The 16,355-nt window shown below is 40.6% G+C and overlaps 1 protein-coding gene across 7 annotated transcripts in view; it reads left to right on the plus strand.

Moving 5' to 3' along the window:
* The window catches only part of PHAF1 (phagosome assembly factor 1), a 36,480-nt gene that overhangs the window by 214 nt on the left and 19,911 nt on the right, over window positions 1-16,355 (plus strand). For 6 of the 7 annotated variants that reach the window (XR_005954412.1, XR_005954414.1, XR_005954413.1 and 3 more), the window contains exons 1-5: window positions 7-215; window positions 4,908-4,990; window positions 8,851-8,934; window positions 13,510-13,553; window positions 13,846-13,925. Coding sequence is in view for 3 of the 7 variants with exons in the window: in XM_041458628.1 (XP_041314562.1) it covers window positions 152-215; window positions 4,908-4,990; window positions 8,851-8,934; window positions 13,510-13,553; window positions 13,846-13,925 (355 nt within the window). In the remaining 4 variants the exon portion in view is untranslated. Of the gene's footprint in view, window positions 1-6; window positions 216-4,907; window positions 4,991-8,850; window positions 8,935-13,509; window positions 13,554-13,845; window positions 13,926-16,355 lie in introns of those variants that run through there. The other variant, XM_041458627.1, reaches the window with a different exon arrangement.

The raw sequence follows: 16,355 nt of genomic DNA on the forward strand, positions 1-16,355 counted from the left end.
GGGGGCGGCCGGGCCCCTCCGGGGGCGGCGGCGGGGCCGGGCTCGGGCTGCCCGCTGCCCTGGCGCTTCCCTCCCGCTCCCTCCGCAGGGGCCCGGCGCAGCCTCCCGGTGACCCGCCGTGCCAGCCCCGGCCGCCGCGCTACCTGAGCCAATGCTAGATCTGGAGGTGGTGCCCGAGCGCTCTCTGGGGAACGAGCAATGGGAGTTCACCTTAGGTAAGTGTGTTCTTCCCCCGGGCCGGGCTCGGCGGGGCCGTGCGGGTCCCCTCGGCGTCCGTGGGGCTCTCCCGGCGCTCTCGGGGAGTTGGAGGGAGAAAGGGAGCGAGAGCCAAAGCTCGCCTTCCGCTGTCGCTAAAAATACTAAAGTACGAGTTTTAAGCATTTCCTTGTCGTTCATAGTTTCACCTTTAGCTTTTGCGTGTCAACTTGTGCTTTGTTTATCTGATTGTGTGCTTTCATCTGCTCGTTTGCTTTCTTTTGTCTCGCCGTGTAAGACTAGTCATTCTTTTAAATAACTGGGAAAAGAGGAAGCATGAATGTGCTGATTGTCACCTGAATATGTGTCAGGTGATACTGGCAGCTTCAGCTGAGCTCTGATACTTACTCTAACTGCTGTGCTTTTCTGTACAAACCCTTCATAAACATGAGTCGAGTTTCACAATTTCTTTGTGTCGCTGTTGGGTTGCGAAAGAGTGGAGAAAGTAAACTTTGGAGATATTTTCTCAGGGTTGGATAACGAGTGTTTTTCCCCCCAATAATTTGTGTTTTTTCATCTTGCTGAGTAGACCTTCCCTAGCAGTTACTGCTCTGGTTACTGTGATGAGAAAGAACTTTCCCCCAGCTGATGCAAATTTGGCTGGCGCTCAGGCAGGGCACTTAAATGAGCAGCTGAAATGAGATAATGTGGATTCTTTGTGTGTGTTTGCAAGCAGATATTGGTAGTCCTTAAAACTCTCAGAAGGTACTGTTGATGTCACCTTTGCTGGTGGTGGTGTGACATATCAGCATTGGCCTCTTTCATTTCCGTTTTCCATCCCTGCTGCAGCTCTGTGTGGAGTTAATGGTGGGGTGGGTTTGGTAGATGTGAACGAGGCTCAGTGTCACCCTCTGGGTCTGCCTGAACTTGAGCTACACTTGGGCTGCTGCTCTTGTCACCTGTGAGCCAGGGCACAGACTGTTCCTAAGGACACTGTTACACTGAGCTGGGCTGGGCTAAGGAGTGGTGCTGTGCCTTGGGGATGTTTACGTGAAACCCATCAAACACAAAGGGCTGTTTGTGCTGCTGTCGCTTCAGTCAAGTACAACTTGATGGTTATGGACAGGGCTCAATGGCTTTGGGGGCTAATTATAGCAGCCCAGGTCCCACCCTTGGAAATCTGGGTGAGCTCCTTGTACCCTAAATGTTCTGTGCTCTCAGCTTGGTGTGACCTTCTGCCATCCTTTAGTGTCTTTATTACCTGGGGAAAAGCAACCAGCTGCATACTCTGACTGTCTTCATAAATACAGAGTACCAGCTCCCCTCCATTCTCCATATCAAAACAAGAAAAGGAAAGAGAACGTGTTTTTCCTTTTCCCAAGGAAAGCCTGTCAATGCAGTCTCATGGTTAAAATTTCCCAGTGTCTCTGTGTATGTGCAGGCACACACACATGCATAGATGTGAGAGGGAGGAAACTCAGCTGTATTTCTTGGAGTAAACATAGCCACCACGTGATGTGTCTAATATATAATTAGCATGACCTGCTGGTGCAGAGCAGAGGCTGACTAGGTATGAGGGTACTTGACTTTGTCCTGCACCAGCAATGGTGTGTGAAGATTGTCCCTGCTGACAAAGCTGCTTCAGCTGTGCTCGTGCTGGTGCTGGTGTAAACGGGACTCTCACTGCCAGCACTGTTCCACTCATTCTTTGTTTGCTCTGCTCTTAGCAGAACTAATGGCAGTATTCCTGAACTGCTGCTGACTCTGGCTTCCAGTACTGTGCCCACGATGGAGATGACTGAGGGGAAATGCCAGGAAAATTTTGTACATGACTTTTTGGATTCTGTTTCTGGCTCCAGTGTTGACTCACTATGTGACTAGAGCATAAAAAATTTAACCAAGACTGAGTTTAGATACCTGTGCCACTGCACCTCTTGGGCTACATTCCTGCTATTTTAAAGGAGAACAATTAAATACTTACTCTGTAGTGCCTATAGCTATATTATTAGTGTTTGAGATGTATAATTTCTAAGGCCTACTTGCATTTCTCTTGGGCTTTATACTTTCTTTTTCTGCTGAGTTTCATGTATTTTTATTTAACGTATTATGATTCATCTTAGATTTTTCTTGTATTTTTCTCCTAATTTTTGTTCACTTCTCTATCCCCATCCCTTCAAGCCACACAGTCTTACATAGGCTGATGCTTCAAGCCATGATGCTCCTGCCCAGTGTGAGAGAACTGTCTTGTGCTGCTTGTATCACTCAGCATTTAGAAGAGGGAAGGTCTGTGACAGAGGAGCCCTAGCACTGGTCTTTGTGGGCATTACTGCCATGGCTCAGTTTGGTTGACTGTCTGATGTGCTGGAAACCATGTTTGCTTCCCCATTCCCCCTGACTGATGAGCAAGGGAAAAAGAATTCTTTGTTTTCCTCTTTGACTGCAAAGGCTGACGAATGTTGAGGAAAAAGGGGATGTTGTGTGTGAGGAGACTGGAGAAAAAGAACCCATTTTTTTATTCCTCCTTTGACTTTCTAGAAGCAAATGGAAGCAGAGGGAGGATACTAGCTGTTCAACACATTTTGGGTCCTGTAAACTGTTCCTGGAGAATTTGGGTTGCTCACTGTAGCTCTGCTAAGCAGCTGCATGGCCAAATCTGTTTGAGTCTCAGTGACTGAAAACTGAACCAAGCCAGTCCATGTCCATTTGCTTGCAGCCTGAGAAAGCTGTGAGTAAGAGAGTCACATGAGCCATCTGTTTGCACACTTAGCAGCCCAGGATTGCATCAGTTTACGTTGAACTCAGTGTTTCTGCACTTCTTGAGCTGGGTGCTTTTTGACTGAATCCCCACGGCTGCTGCACCATTGGCCTCTGGGCCCTGTCAGCTCTGCTGGCTGGGCTTCAGCCTGTGCCACTGGGTTATTTTTTAACTGAGCCCATGATCTTAACTCTGCAAGTCTTCTATGAATACTGACTTAGAATATGGATTTTGTGCTCTTCAGTCAACCTTACTTTTTTTCTGGATTCATACTTTTTACTAGGTTGAGAAATGTGGAACTTTTATAGCAGCATCTTTGATCTTAGCTTCTTGCTGCTATTCATGTTTCTATTCCATTTTGAAAATATTATCTAATACATAATAACTGTCATCTTCAAACTCTGCTGCCTAGACTACAAGGCAACTGCTATTTCCTAGATAATAGGAAACAGTGCTGCTTTATTGTGTGGCTCTGCATTTTAATTTCATTACCTTTATTAAAATAATAACTCTTTTTTTACTTAATATCATCTACTGATGTATAATTTTTAGCTGCAAACCAAATTGTCCCCAAGATTATGGGCTAAGGTGAAAACCAGTTTTGCTGACAGGTTTGTATATGGTATTTGCAAATTGAATCGCTGTAGTTCTAATCTGTACATCTGTTTTACCAAAACTTGATTTCATCATTTCAGTAAAGCTGCAATATATGGGCACGACAATGAAAACTGTATTTTTGGGGTTTTTTCAGTGTTATGCCATTATTACTTTAAAGCAGTACCCATGGTGAGCTAGGTGTGTATGTTATAAATATATATATATGGAAAGAGAAAGAGAGTTTTCTCGAATACTGTAGATAATGTCTAAAAGGACATGACATTGTCTGAGTTTTGTTGGTGTAGCAAGTAACTGAAAGTTCTGAATGTAATAAATGTAGGTTCTGAGGTAAATTATGCCTAATTAGGCCAACTTTCTTAACATTTAAAAACTAGAAATAGTGAAGGACAGGGCAAGGAATGGAAAAAAAGTGTCCAATAACTAATCAAAATTGACTTGCAGGAGTTAGTAGGAAAATAAAATTTCACAATTATGAGCTCATAACCTCACTTTATAAATGCTTGCTTTGAATCCAGGAATGTGATCACATTTCATTTGGAAGGGCAACAAAGGTTTTTGGTGTGATAAATGATGAGATGGTGTGGTGCTATTTTGTCTGCAGAATCAGCTGTTCCATTCTGCTTTCAAAAATATATAATTGTAAAGATAAGATATACACTAAGGAAAGAAAAAAAGCCCTTGAAATTGTATGAGAGGCTGAGTGACTATAAGTGTATTGCCTCAACTGAACCAAATTTTTAGTATGTATATCCTGTCTGTAAACTGAGGAAATAAAGTTTCTTCCTTGACACAAGCAAAGCCCTATCAGCAGCTAGTGTGGCCTCTTAGGTTTGAGGAGAATCATTGCTCTGTGTTAGTATTTGTATGTGTCTGGTGTGAATACCCAGAGCTACATCAAGGTTAATAAAGTGTGTAATAAAAGGTGTTTCAGGAGCCTATTGAATGTCTATAGGAGTGTCCTAGCCTGCTCTAGTGGAGTTTGAGATGGGCAATTTTATCAGTTATTGGACTGATGACCCCAAAAAGCAGAAAATTTTGTGCACAGGCTGTAGCAAGCTCTCTGCTTTTTCTGCTTGAACTTTGCTGTTTAATTTTGTGTCTAGAGAGACTTTTTTTCATATATGCCTAGCAACTGGTAGATAAACAATGACTTTTCTGTTTCCAAACACCAGGTCTGTGCTGATACCATGAGTCAAGTCAGCCTGTTTGTTGACCACATACCTTTCTGTTGTAACTCAGTGTTTGCTGATGGTGGTTTGGTTACCTCATGTGTAACCTTGCTGTTAAAAATCTTTGTAAACTGGTTTCTGCACTGAAGAAAACCTGTTTTTATTTCCAGGAATGCCGTTGGCTCAGGCTGTAGCCATCCTTCAGAAGCACTGCCGCATTATCAAAAACGTCCAGGTTCTCTACAGCGAGCAGGTGAGCAGGGCTGGCCAGGAAAGGCATCTCATGGTGAATGGAGACATGCTTTGTGCTCATGTGCATATTGTGAGAGTTGTGGGGCTGCTTGAAATTGAGCTACCCCAAATTATTGCCACCACGTGAGAGATGCAGCTTTTAGAAGTTTCTTTTCACATGTAATAATCCTCAGCACAGCAGTACAGTGATTTAACAACTGTCAGTTTTGTATTTGTAATGGAGGAGTGGCATTGTTTTTCCTTTAAATAGTGAAATGTTATGTAATTAGCTGGGCAATTTAATTCTAGTCTATTTACTTTATCATTGTGAAGTGGTGCTGCAATTTAAAGAACTGAATCACTCATTACTTTCTGCTTTTGTGTTTGGTCCAGTGGTGATGAGCCCCATGAAAAACCTTCTGCACCTTTTCTCTGCATCTGCAAATTTGTCTGCAGAAAGTGGGTGCAGTGACTTAAGCCAACTATAATTGTCTTAATCATTCTTCATAACTCAGCAGTAAGTTCCTGATATGTTTGACTTCCATCAAAAACAGGACTAGGAGTAAAACCCTTCTGCTAGATCAAGGAAAATGTGTTATTCTGATGGAAGTGTAAGGGGAGATAGGACAAAGGAGTCTCAGATGTCTCAGAGGACTCTCCAGATGTTTTATGTGCAATGCACGTTCATAAGAAGATATTCATATGTTGCAAATTACAGCTCTTTGCATCAGGAAAAAGGCAGAGTCTGTACCATATTAGTTTGTATCAAAATAAGGATTCAGGCCTTGTGCATTTGCAGTGAGTGCTGAATGGCTAAGAACAACCTTGACTCTGGTGTTCAGTGCTGGATACATATTTCATGTTACTAAGTGAATTATCTTTTTTTTTTTTTTTTCACATTATGTGGATTTATGGGTTTTCTGATGGCTGAATTGCAAATCTGGCTCCTTGTGATTAATGCATGGAAGCATCTGTCTGGCAGTGAGCACATTCCTTGTTTTTTGTATTCTTGGAGGGTTTTAGTTTTTCTTACCACAGTGCATTTGAATTATTTCTAGAGTTGTTTAGATAAATGGTGAGATTCCTGTTCCACTCAGGTTGTAGACTCACAGAAGGATGAGTGGTTCAGTGCTAGTAAGCAGAGGTGTACCACTCCTTGGTTTTTTACACCTCTTGGAAAGTTGCATTGTTCTTGACTGTGTACACTAACATTATATTCTGGCTGCAGAGGGCAGGTTTAGTGGTTTGGGGTTTTTTCCCCAAAATGTAATAAATGTAAAGATGTTTTAGCATCTGCATAGCCTAATAAAATAGTTCTTCCCATCTTCCTGGAATGGTTCTGATGATTATTTTTTTTCCTGTATATTATTGCAATTCAGTGCCTGCAATTTTTTTTCACACACTACTCAGGGCCTGCATTTGACTGTCTGGCTCTGTCCTCACCCTTGTGCAGAGTGTCATGCATTTCATTAGCAGCTGAGCACAAAGAGCTCAGTTCTTAAAAGATTCAAAGCCTTAAATTAACTTTCCCATGCACAACTTCTATCTTGAAAAAACTGTACCTGAACAGCCTTCATGTTTTTTCCTCTTTGCCTTGTAAAAGAATGCCTTTAAGCACTGTGATCAAATCTTATTTAAAGCTGTTGCGTCTCTAAATTTGAATTTCTGATCCTGGAACTCCAGCAGTGAGTATTTCCTTTCAAAAATTTATATGGCAATTAAATGCAATTAGATCTGCCCATGGTGCTCTCTTTAACTTGACATAAATGGGATGCCCAAACTGTGCCAAAAAAGCTTGATGAATCCTTTTCTGTGAATAAAAGAATTTTAACTCATTTTTGGTCGGTTTAAGTGGGATTGCCTAAACGAATTGCTTTTGTTTTCCTGAGCTTCATCCTCTGGATTGTGGTTGATGGGATTGTTAAGTGATAACAGTTTTTCCTGCATCTTTGTGTAGATTAGCAATGTAACTGCAGATCTGTGGTGCTTCCTTGATCTTGAAGATCTCTTCTGTTGCTTCTTGGCATCATCTTTCATACTTGAGGTTCTGTTTTGTGTATTGAAAGTCACATGAACTAAATTTGTGCTCTTGAATCTTTCCATGTATTAGAAAATATGCCAGCACAGAACAGAAGCTATTTGCTGTACTAATTATCAAGCTTTTCCTTAGATGTTTGGTGTTTTTTTTTTTTTCCCATCCACTTAAAAGTACTTGTAATGCTCTCATTAATTTTGGAATAACCTTAAGAAAACTATTTAGAAACCAGTGAAATACAGAGCATATCCCATAGCAGAACAACTCAGCTGATGTATTTGAATGCCAGATTACAAGGCTTTTTTGCTCTATCTGTAGCCTTTCTAAATTAGATTTATAAGGGATTAGACAATGACTGTCATGATCAACATTAGGCCTTTTTATCTCAAGCATGTAGTTCTGTTGCAATGCTGCTTCAATTCTACACAGAGCCATAAAAGTTTATAAGCAAGAGTGAGGTGCCATCAGTTGGTGGCATTGTGTGAAATGTGAAAGTTTCATTTAGGACAGAGTTGGCACAGCAGATCACTGGTGTTCAGGAAAGATGGGCTCAAGCTGGACCAGCTTCAGGAAAAGCTACTGCAGTGATCCAGAGGAGCAGGAAGTCTGCATCACAGGGGATGGAAGGCCCCATGGCTTGTTTTAACTTAGTTATGTGAGGTCTAGGATCTGATCACTTGGCTATATGGTTTGGGAAGGGGTGGGACATGCACATGAAAATGCTCAGAAAGTACCAAGGCTAGAAGAGAGGGCTGATGTGAGAAAATTGAGGATGAGCACTGGGCTTTTGACAATCAAACCCCAGAGCTCCTCTCAGTAGAACAAAGTAAGATAGCTTATGCTTAATTCATGAAAGGGCTGTATGGTGTGGCTGTCCACTTCAGAAGCCTTTATTTGCCCCAGTTGTCCATCCCTATTCTGTCTTTTGCTAGGAAACTGCCTGGTGCAGTTCTAGGGCATGAATCTTGCTGCCTGCCTGCCATTCAACCTTTTTTCTCCTCTGACGAGACAGCTGTGGGAGATGGAGCATTTTGAAGCAAATGTGTTTTAGATGGTACATGATCAAATAGCTGAACTGGGGCCAAGTGACTGTGTCTGTGTGGCTTGCACTGGTGGAGCACAGAGCAGCTTCCCCAGCAGACTGAGAGGGTGTAGAGCCTATACAGACACCAGCAAAGCCAGTGGAATGTCTCCTATTGACTCCAGCAGACTGCAAATTAAGCCTTTAGTTGTTATGATTCACAGTAACTAAGGAAACCTAAATTCACAACATGAGAGTCTGAAGCCTTCCTTTTGAGGCCTAAAAAAGACTGTGACAGTTTGATTTTTGAAGTGGAAAGCCATCCCTTTGTCAAGCACATGCCTGGCTCTGATGTGAGCCTTGGTATTTTTGTGCACCAAGAATGCAACAGAGGCTGTCCTTGGATGATGTCTCTGATGCTAAACTGGGAATGTTAATTTTCAGGGTGGGGTTGTTTTCTTGTTTTGTTTTTTTTTTTTTTTTTTTTTTTTTTTTTTTTTTTAATGGGGTTGGGGGTTATATTGTTTTGAGTTTTGTTTTTTATTTCCTCCACTTACAGTAATGGACAAAGTACTCGTAGAAGTTTTTGCAGGGCACAGATATTATACAGATATTATATTATTCTATTTCTTTTCATGAGGAAACTGAAGGGTTTGAGAGGTTTGGCCAAATGTATTTTAGTTATGTTTATTCATTGAACAAGTGATTGTTCTCTGAGGTAGTTTTGTTTTTCTGAAGTATCCAATTTTTACTTTTATAGTGATGTATATCTTAACAAAGAAATCTTGAAATTAAAAGCCTAACAGCCTTTTTCTTTGTTTTACAGTCACCTCTTAGCCATGACCTCATCCTTAACCTGACTCAGGATGGAATCAAACTGCTGTTTGATGCTTTCAATCAGAGACTTAAGGTAATAAAACATCCCTCCTTAACAGAGCATAAGTGGCTCCTGTAGACATTTAATTTGTCTTACATAGAGTGCTCTCCTGTGATTATGAACTGCATTTCTTCAGTTTGGGATTTAAATCTTTGTTTCTGGAAGTAAGACACCTTGCCTGTGCTCTGGGGATGTAGCAGTGCCACAGAAGTGTGATGGTGCAGTGTGGCCTCGCCAATCTTGTCTCAAGTGGCACAGAAAGTTTAGTAAGAGCCTTGTGTCCTAAGCCTTGGGTTTGAGATCAGATCATCATTAATGCAAACCAGACAGTGTTGTTTTCTGCCCAGGTTGTTCCTTTATTTAGGCTGCCATTTTATTTATGAAATTAAACTTCCTTCTATTCATAGTTTTCATTTAAGCTACCTTTGCAAAGTACTTGTGTGGCTGTGAGTGTGATTTCCCCCAGAAAGCCACATCCAGGCCTCTGGTGAGCAGCTGGCTCCTGCACTGACTTCAGTTTGTTCTGGATGAGTTTAGATTGTTGTAATTGGTGTCTTCAGTTCTGCTTTTGTGCTTTTAGGTGACCAAGAGTTGATCTGCATCTCTCGAGGATGCTTGGTGTAGTTAAGATGCAAAATAAAAGGCAGGCTAGTCACTGCCTTCTCACGGCATTTATCCTTGCAAAGTATCTGTAATGGAAGTGGTATTTTTTTATCCATACAAAGTGGGCAACTGTGGGACTGTAGAGGTGTGACTACATGGGTAGAAAATTTTGAAAACCTCTTAACTGAAGCCTTTGAAATACCTGTGTGTAACTCCTTAATTTTTCAGTGGTCCTTTCAGCCAGACCAGCTGTGCTGAATAATTCACTGATTCTCACCTGGTGGGTGTAAATGTCTCTGTGGCAGAAGTGTTTAGGTGTTGATTTGGCTAATTGGGTGAGAGTGAACTGCTCGAACTGCTGTGCTGCTTGACATGTGAAAGCAGAAGTGTGGAGTTAAATGTGATACTAAAAAACTGAATGCTTACAGTTTAGGTAAGTCTGGAATATGGTGCTCACATGCATACTTGCAGGGTTTGGAACAGTGGTAGGTGGAGCTCTCTGCCCTTAACTCACATCTAAAATAAAACCAGCAGAAAAACACCACTCTCCAAAGTTCAGCCATTGCTTTATCCCTAAAATTACTGTAGGAGAGAAGCATGTGCTATCAGCTGAAACTTAAGCTCTTGGTATATATATGAAATTGTTGAATAGCAACCCAAATTACTTGTTGAAAGTACTTATTTCTCTAAGAATAGGCTGTAACACCATGGTATGCTTGTATTTTTCTAAAAATTTTTATATTATAAAAATACACATTTTGAAGAAATTTTTCAGTTTAAATTGAGCTCAGCTGAGCACTTTTCCCCCCAGATTTCTGTTTGTAATTGCCTTATGGTAGTTTCTGTTCATGAAGTCATTCTATAATAATGGTATTCCTGTTTTTAACAAGTTTTTGAATTTACTTATTCAGACTGTGTATCTGGATTCACAGTTTTTAAGAGAATATCTTGAAAATTCTTTGTCAGCTGTATGAAATCTTTCTAACTGGATGTTATTCTGCAGGAGAGTGAATTAAAAGTTGGCATAATAATTTCAAGTACATGGCTTGCTGACTGGCTTTTTTGGGGAATGTTGCAATGCTGTAGTGTTTTTGAGGTGCTGTAAGTAATGTATACCATGTATCTTCATCTCCAGTTTCTGAGGGTCTGATTTTGTCACACCCAGTGGGCTAAGAACCAAGCAAGAGCTTTTCTTGCCTTTCTGTATTTCTTGCCTTTTTTTTCTTGCTTGTCTGTATTTAAAAAACTAGTTTTACAGAAAAAATAGAAACCCAAACTCTGCTGGCATGTGTTTCTAGGTTTGTTTCGAAAATAAAAATAATACAGGAATAACAATCTCTTCTGGTTTGTTGTGGTTCAATGGTCTAATGATACTTTTGTTTGTTTGTTTGAACTATGAATAGTCAAGCTGTGTAAATGCATACAGTGCTATGAAAACTTATACTTGTAAAAGTGTTCAGAAAGCTTTCTTTAAGAAATCCAATAGGATCAGTTCAGAAGTGAGCAACAGCACTTGTTAAAAGATACAGTAGGTGTAAAGTAAGTAATGCCTGTTTTTAAGATGTGTGACTGTGTTTTCAGTGTTGCTCAGCAGCAGCAAAACTGGAAAAATCAGGAGGCCTTTATTCTTTGTGTGTGTTTTTTTAAATACACCCTTGCTAATAAATTTGACTGTGAAAGATATTGAAATGCAGGCTACTAAGATGGAATATCTTGGCAATTCCAAGGAAGCTGGTGGAGGAATAAAGTTAGCAATCTTCCTAAGACATTTCCTCCCTTTTTTCAGGGAGGAGGACTTGCCTTCAGTAGCCAAAGCCTTGCAGGAGATGTTGCTGATGTGAATTGGTAGATCCAGGACCAGGTTCTGAAGGCAATTTTAGCATTAAGATCTCTCATGTGTCCTTCCTCTGAGGTGGAGGAAGAGTTGACTTTCATAGCATTGGTCTGTTACTGCTGGGAACAGACATCTGAGCATGTTTGTAAGTTTTCGTAGTAATTATCAAAACAGTGAGTGTGAGGAAACATCAGCTTTGACTCATTTACAGCCACTATCTTCTGACTGTGTAGTAAACCCATCACTGAACAGTCCTTGGTCTTCTCAGTTTGTTTTCTGCACACAGAATCACACTGATCCTTTTGTCAGTGTAGCTGCTGTAATTTAGAGAAGAATTTTTTGTCAAGTGCTCTGGCCTATTCTTCATTATGACTTTCATGACTTTGAGATCCTTTGACTGCCATTAATTTTTTCTTAAGTTTTACTCGTTTATTCCTCTGCTGTTGGAAATGTTGATTTGAATTGATCTGTTTGAGACTTGGGAAGAGGACTGTTGGCATACTGGTGCCTGTTGGCTGCTGTAGGGTGTTTCTCCTGGGGGAAGCCACATTTGTGCCACTGCAGTTCTTTGTGCACTGCTCCTGGTGTTCAGCTCATCCTTTTGTTTTGCACTTCCAGTTTTGGTAGAACTTCAGGAGGGTGCCCAGTGCACACAGCAGTGGCTGCAAAACAAGATCTGGGGTGGGGCTGATTCTCTCTATTTTCAGAAAAAATTTTGTGGAGGGAAAAGATGTGCAAGAGCTCTAAAAAAAAAGTAAAATCAGTCCTAGCTTTTCATAAAAGTAGCCTTTGTTTTTTAATAGGCTTTAACAGTAAAGGAAATCTGGACATGTCAACTGCACTTGAATTAAAATACTAGATAACTAGGTTTTTCCAAGAAGCATAATTCCAAGTGGATTTATTAAGAAGAAGAATGTTTGTTGTCCTGTTGGTTCTGCCAAAATGTTAATTTGTAACTTGCTTTGTGCTGTACTTGTTGCTTATATTTTGAAATGCCATTAAATGTTGATTTTTTTTATTTTTCTAAATATATATAGAGGGTAGTGGTTTAAACATGGCAAGTTGTTTTATTTAGGGTTATTTGCTGGGCATCTCCCAAAACCAAGACTTCCTTCTCAGCTGGTGATATTTTTAGGTTTTAAAGCCACACTTGGTAGCAAGCTCCCTGAGAAATTATGCTTTATTCTCTCGCTGAAGAGTGCGTCCTGCCAGAATCTGCCAATGATTTGTTGGAGGATTATACAAAACAAAAAACGTGTTTTACCTTTGCTTAACAGTGGTTATGAGCTGTATGTGTTTTCTTTTCCTGCTGACACAGGAACACGTATGTAAGGTGGAAGAAGCTTGTGTTTTTCCATGGCTACTTGCCAAAAATCATCTGCTTAAAGCCCAGTATAGCCTCAAAATCCAGTGGCAGTCATAAAAATCATATGACATCAGTTTCAGATGCATGTTTGCAGTAATGTATTCAGAACAAAGGATCTGTATGTAATATTTTCTGCAGAGAGGAAATCTCCTTGGAATATTCAGTAAGGTTTAAAGCATTTTCTGAATATCAGAAATGGATATTACTGCTTCCCTGATTCCTCATGGGCTGTGCTTCTGATTGTCTTCTGTAATGCTTGGCGAGGTTGCAAGATATTCAAGTATAATTGAAATGGGATAGTACTGCTAAGCCTTGCTGTGTTCATCTTTTACTTCAGAAGAGCTGGAAAGTTACAGCACTGCAGTCAGTGTAAGGCCTTTGTGCCCTGCACAGGCATTCTTCAGGGTAATAGGAGCAACCCTGGGAATGGCCCATTGACATTCATCAGGGGATTTCCTAACTAGCTAATCCTTGCTGTTGCTTTCCTTTGAATTTGTTTGAGTAAACTTTGTAGAAATCAAGATCCTGATGTGTCAGTGAGAGGATTTCTTCCTGCAGGCCGTACTGATATACATGGGATATGGGGTTTCTCTCCTGAACCCAGAATTGTTCAGTCCTTATTTCAGATGTGCAGTTATTGAGTCAGTTTTTGAAGTTTGATCTCTGACAGTGTGATTTATCTTGGTAGAGTTCTGTGAGAAGGGGAGCAAGCAGCACTAGCTAGTCTTGCCTTTTGACAAGGATTTACCTCCAATGATTTGCAAGTGTCTGAACTATGGCAATGTTTCTGTTTCCTGTGTTTCAGGTGATTGAAGTTTATGACTTGACTAAGGTGAAGTTAAAATATTGGTAAGTGGTTTAAGACCGCCCATTTTTTCCTCTTGGTTAGAGTGGCTGGTTTTACTCTTTTTTTAAAAATCCTGAATTCATTTTTTCAATTAGTCATTTTAAAAATCAAAAATAGCTGTCACAAAGGAGTGTGCATAATCATCCTTTCTTGAGCATAGCACTCAGTTAAATTACTGGTTTACTCTTCAGTCTTGGAGACTTCTTACAATTTAGATGTGGTATTGCCATTAGTAAATGTTTGTAGCATCTGTTTGGTTTCCTTCAGGCAGATTAATTTTGTTTTCTTTTTCAGTGGTGTCCATTTTAACTCTCAGGCAATTGCTCCAACCATAGAACAAATTGATCAGTCATTTGGAGCAACACATCCAGGAGGTAAGCCAAAAACTTTCTGAGAAGCACACCTAGCCTGACATACTTCTTTCTAGGAAACCTTTCCTGTGTGTCTGCCTAGAGCAATGTGTAGGCAGCTCTGTTGTCATACGATCTGGAGCCGTGTTCCAGAATGGTCCTATTCTTACAGCTGGGAAATCATGTAAAATATACTGTCAGTTCACTTGTGGCTCTTTTTCAAAAGGGGAATGGTGAGGCAGAGAGTCACTGGCACAGAGTGGTGTATTCAGATGTCATTAATGATCTGTTTTGAACTGCCAGTACCAGAAAAGTGTGATCTTTGTTGTTGATGCTGTTGTTGTTACACATCCTTATGCATGGTCAGCTCTCAAGCATCCTTAGGGATTGTGCATACCATGAGCACAGACATCTGAGCTGCTGGCTGTGCAGAGTCAGCCAGGGCTGTTTGCTCAGTCTCCATGCTCTGTGAATGTGGTTATATCCCTGCTAGGCAGGAGCAAATCTGGGCTGTGTGTAACTGGCTTACACCTCCCTGAGCCCCTCCTCTACTGGGGGCACTGGGGAGGTGTGCAGTCAATCTGTGCATCATGAGCAGAACCAGGAGATCTTGTTTAACCTGGCTGAACCCACTCTGACTCTTGCACAGCCCCTTGGCTGTTCACCATCTCTGCAGCAGGGAGAAGACTATCTTTAAGCTCCTTGTTTGTGTATGAAAATGAGGAATGTGTTTCAGGGGGTTCTTAGGCCATGAAGATAAGCCAGTGGAGAAACTTTTGAACTTTATAATTAAACTGCCCAGGAACTTTCAAGAAATGGAGCCACAAATGGGCACAACAAGGAAGAACTTCACCTCCATGTAGTCAAGATACCATTTTCAGAGCCTCATTTTCTATTTTTAGCTTAAGCCCGTCCATTTGCAGTAGTCAGGCTGATCCCAAACAGGCGAGTGTTCTTTGTGATGGATGGTGATTGCGTATCCAGCCTTTGTCTCTGCTCTCTGCAGACAATCTCTTGTACATTACAGAATAGGATTTATTAACTGTGGAGGGTCATGTGGGTAGAGCAGTATTATTGCATAAAAGCCTGCAGTAGTAGATGAATATCAGATTGAGATAAATGAAGCTTGGAAGCATTTCTAGCTGTAATACTCCAAGGACCAGAATTAAGCTTTCTAAATTTTGGTCCTGACATTAACAGTTCCTCTTAGACAGAAGCTCTGAAATCTATGGTTAGATCTATTATGGAAATGATATGTACAAGAAACTGTAGAAATAAAGAAGGGTAAAAGTGGTTCCATGTCCTGGGTGGGTTATAATTTTTATTTGTTCTGTGATGATGGTTTATTTGCAAATATGTAGAAGTGGAGCACTTCCAAAATTGTGATATTATGAACTGTAAAAATACATATCTAGCCATAAGCATTGCCTGTGGTAGTGATAGCATATTTTATTACTGCATAAAATTGTATGCAAGCACTTAAAAACATAGTTTGGCACCACATGTCCTTGTGCTGAATTTGCACATCTTGTGCATCTGTCATATTCAATTAAGAAGACCGGCATGTTTGCTTCATCTGGTGATAGTTTTTCATAACATCTTTTCATCTAGTGACATGTAGATAAGAAAACGTATTTATTAAAATGCTGGCCTCTATTACCATTTCACTAGTGTTTTTGCTTATTCAAGTTTCCTCATTAAAAAATACTTCTTCCATTAGCAGCCTACTTAGCAGAAGTAAATGCTCTGTATTAAGCTGCCTGTCAGTTTGAACTGTATTACGCAACACAAGTTTTTTGATAACTCTTTTTTTCTTTGTGTTTTCTGAAACAGAAAAGGTGAAGAAGCAGAAGGGGTTTCAGCATGGGGGGGATGGTGATGGTGTTTTCATGTCCCACAAAAATTGAAGCTGGGGTGGGAGGAGAAACCTTCCTCTTAATGTGACCAAAGCACCAAATACTGGGTTTAATGAATGAAAGGAATATAACCATCCCTTTACTTCTCTGTGCTGATACTCCTCCAAACCCCCCAATGCAAGCACTTCAAATGTATTTTGCTTTTTATCTCTGTTAACTAACCTCCACTAGAATTTCACTCAAAATGTTGTCTTTCACTTAAAACCAAGGTGGTTGCAGCAGAACTTTCCTGCAACAGGATACAGTGCTAGTTTCAAAATAAATTTCAAAAGGTTAGCAACAGTTTTGTGTTGAAACCGACCTTCAGTGAGCATTTTTGGTTTTGCCAGATCAGTGGTTTTAAAAAAAGAAGAGTCATCAGAAAAATCAATCAGCTTCATTACTTTTTGGCTAATGTTAGTTTGAAACATTGCAGTACCTTTGTCATGAGGCTTATTGAGATACAACCACTTTGGAGGTCAACAGCTTCATCAAAGCCAAGATTTTTATCCCACATTTCCATGATTCTCTGACGACCTCCTGCTGGGAAGGGCTTGCT

This window comes from Pyrgilauda ruficollis, unplaced genomic scaffold, assembly GCF_017590135.1.
Source record: "Pyrgilauda ruficollis isolate IOZ18807 unplaced genomic scaffold, ASM1759013v1 scaffold13, whole genome shotgun sequence".
NCBI classification, from domain to species: domain Eukaryota; kingdom Metazoa; phylum Chordata; class Aves; order Passeriformes; family Passeridae; genus Pyrgilauda; species Pyrgilauda ruficollis.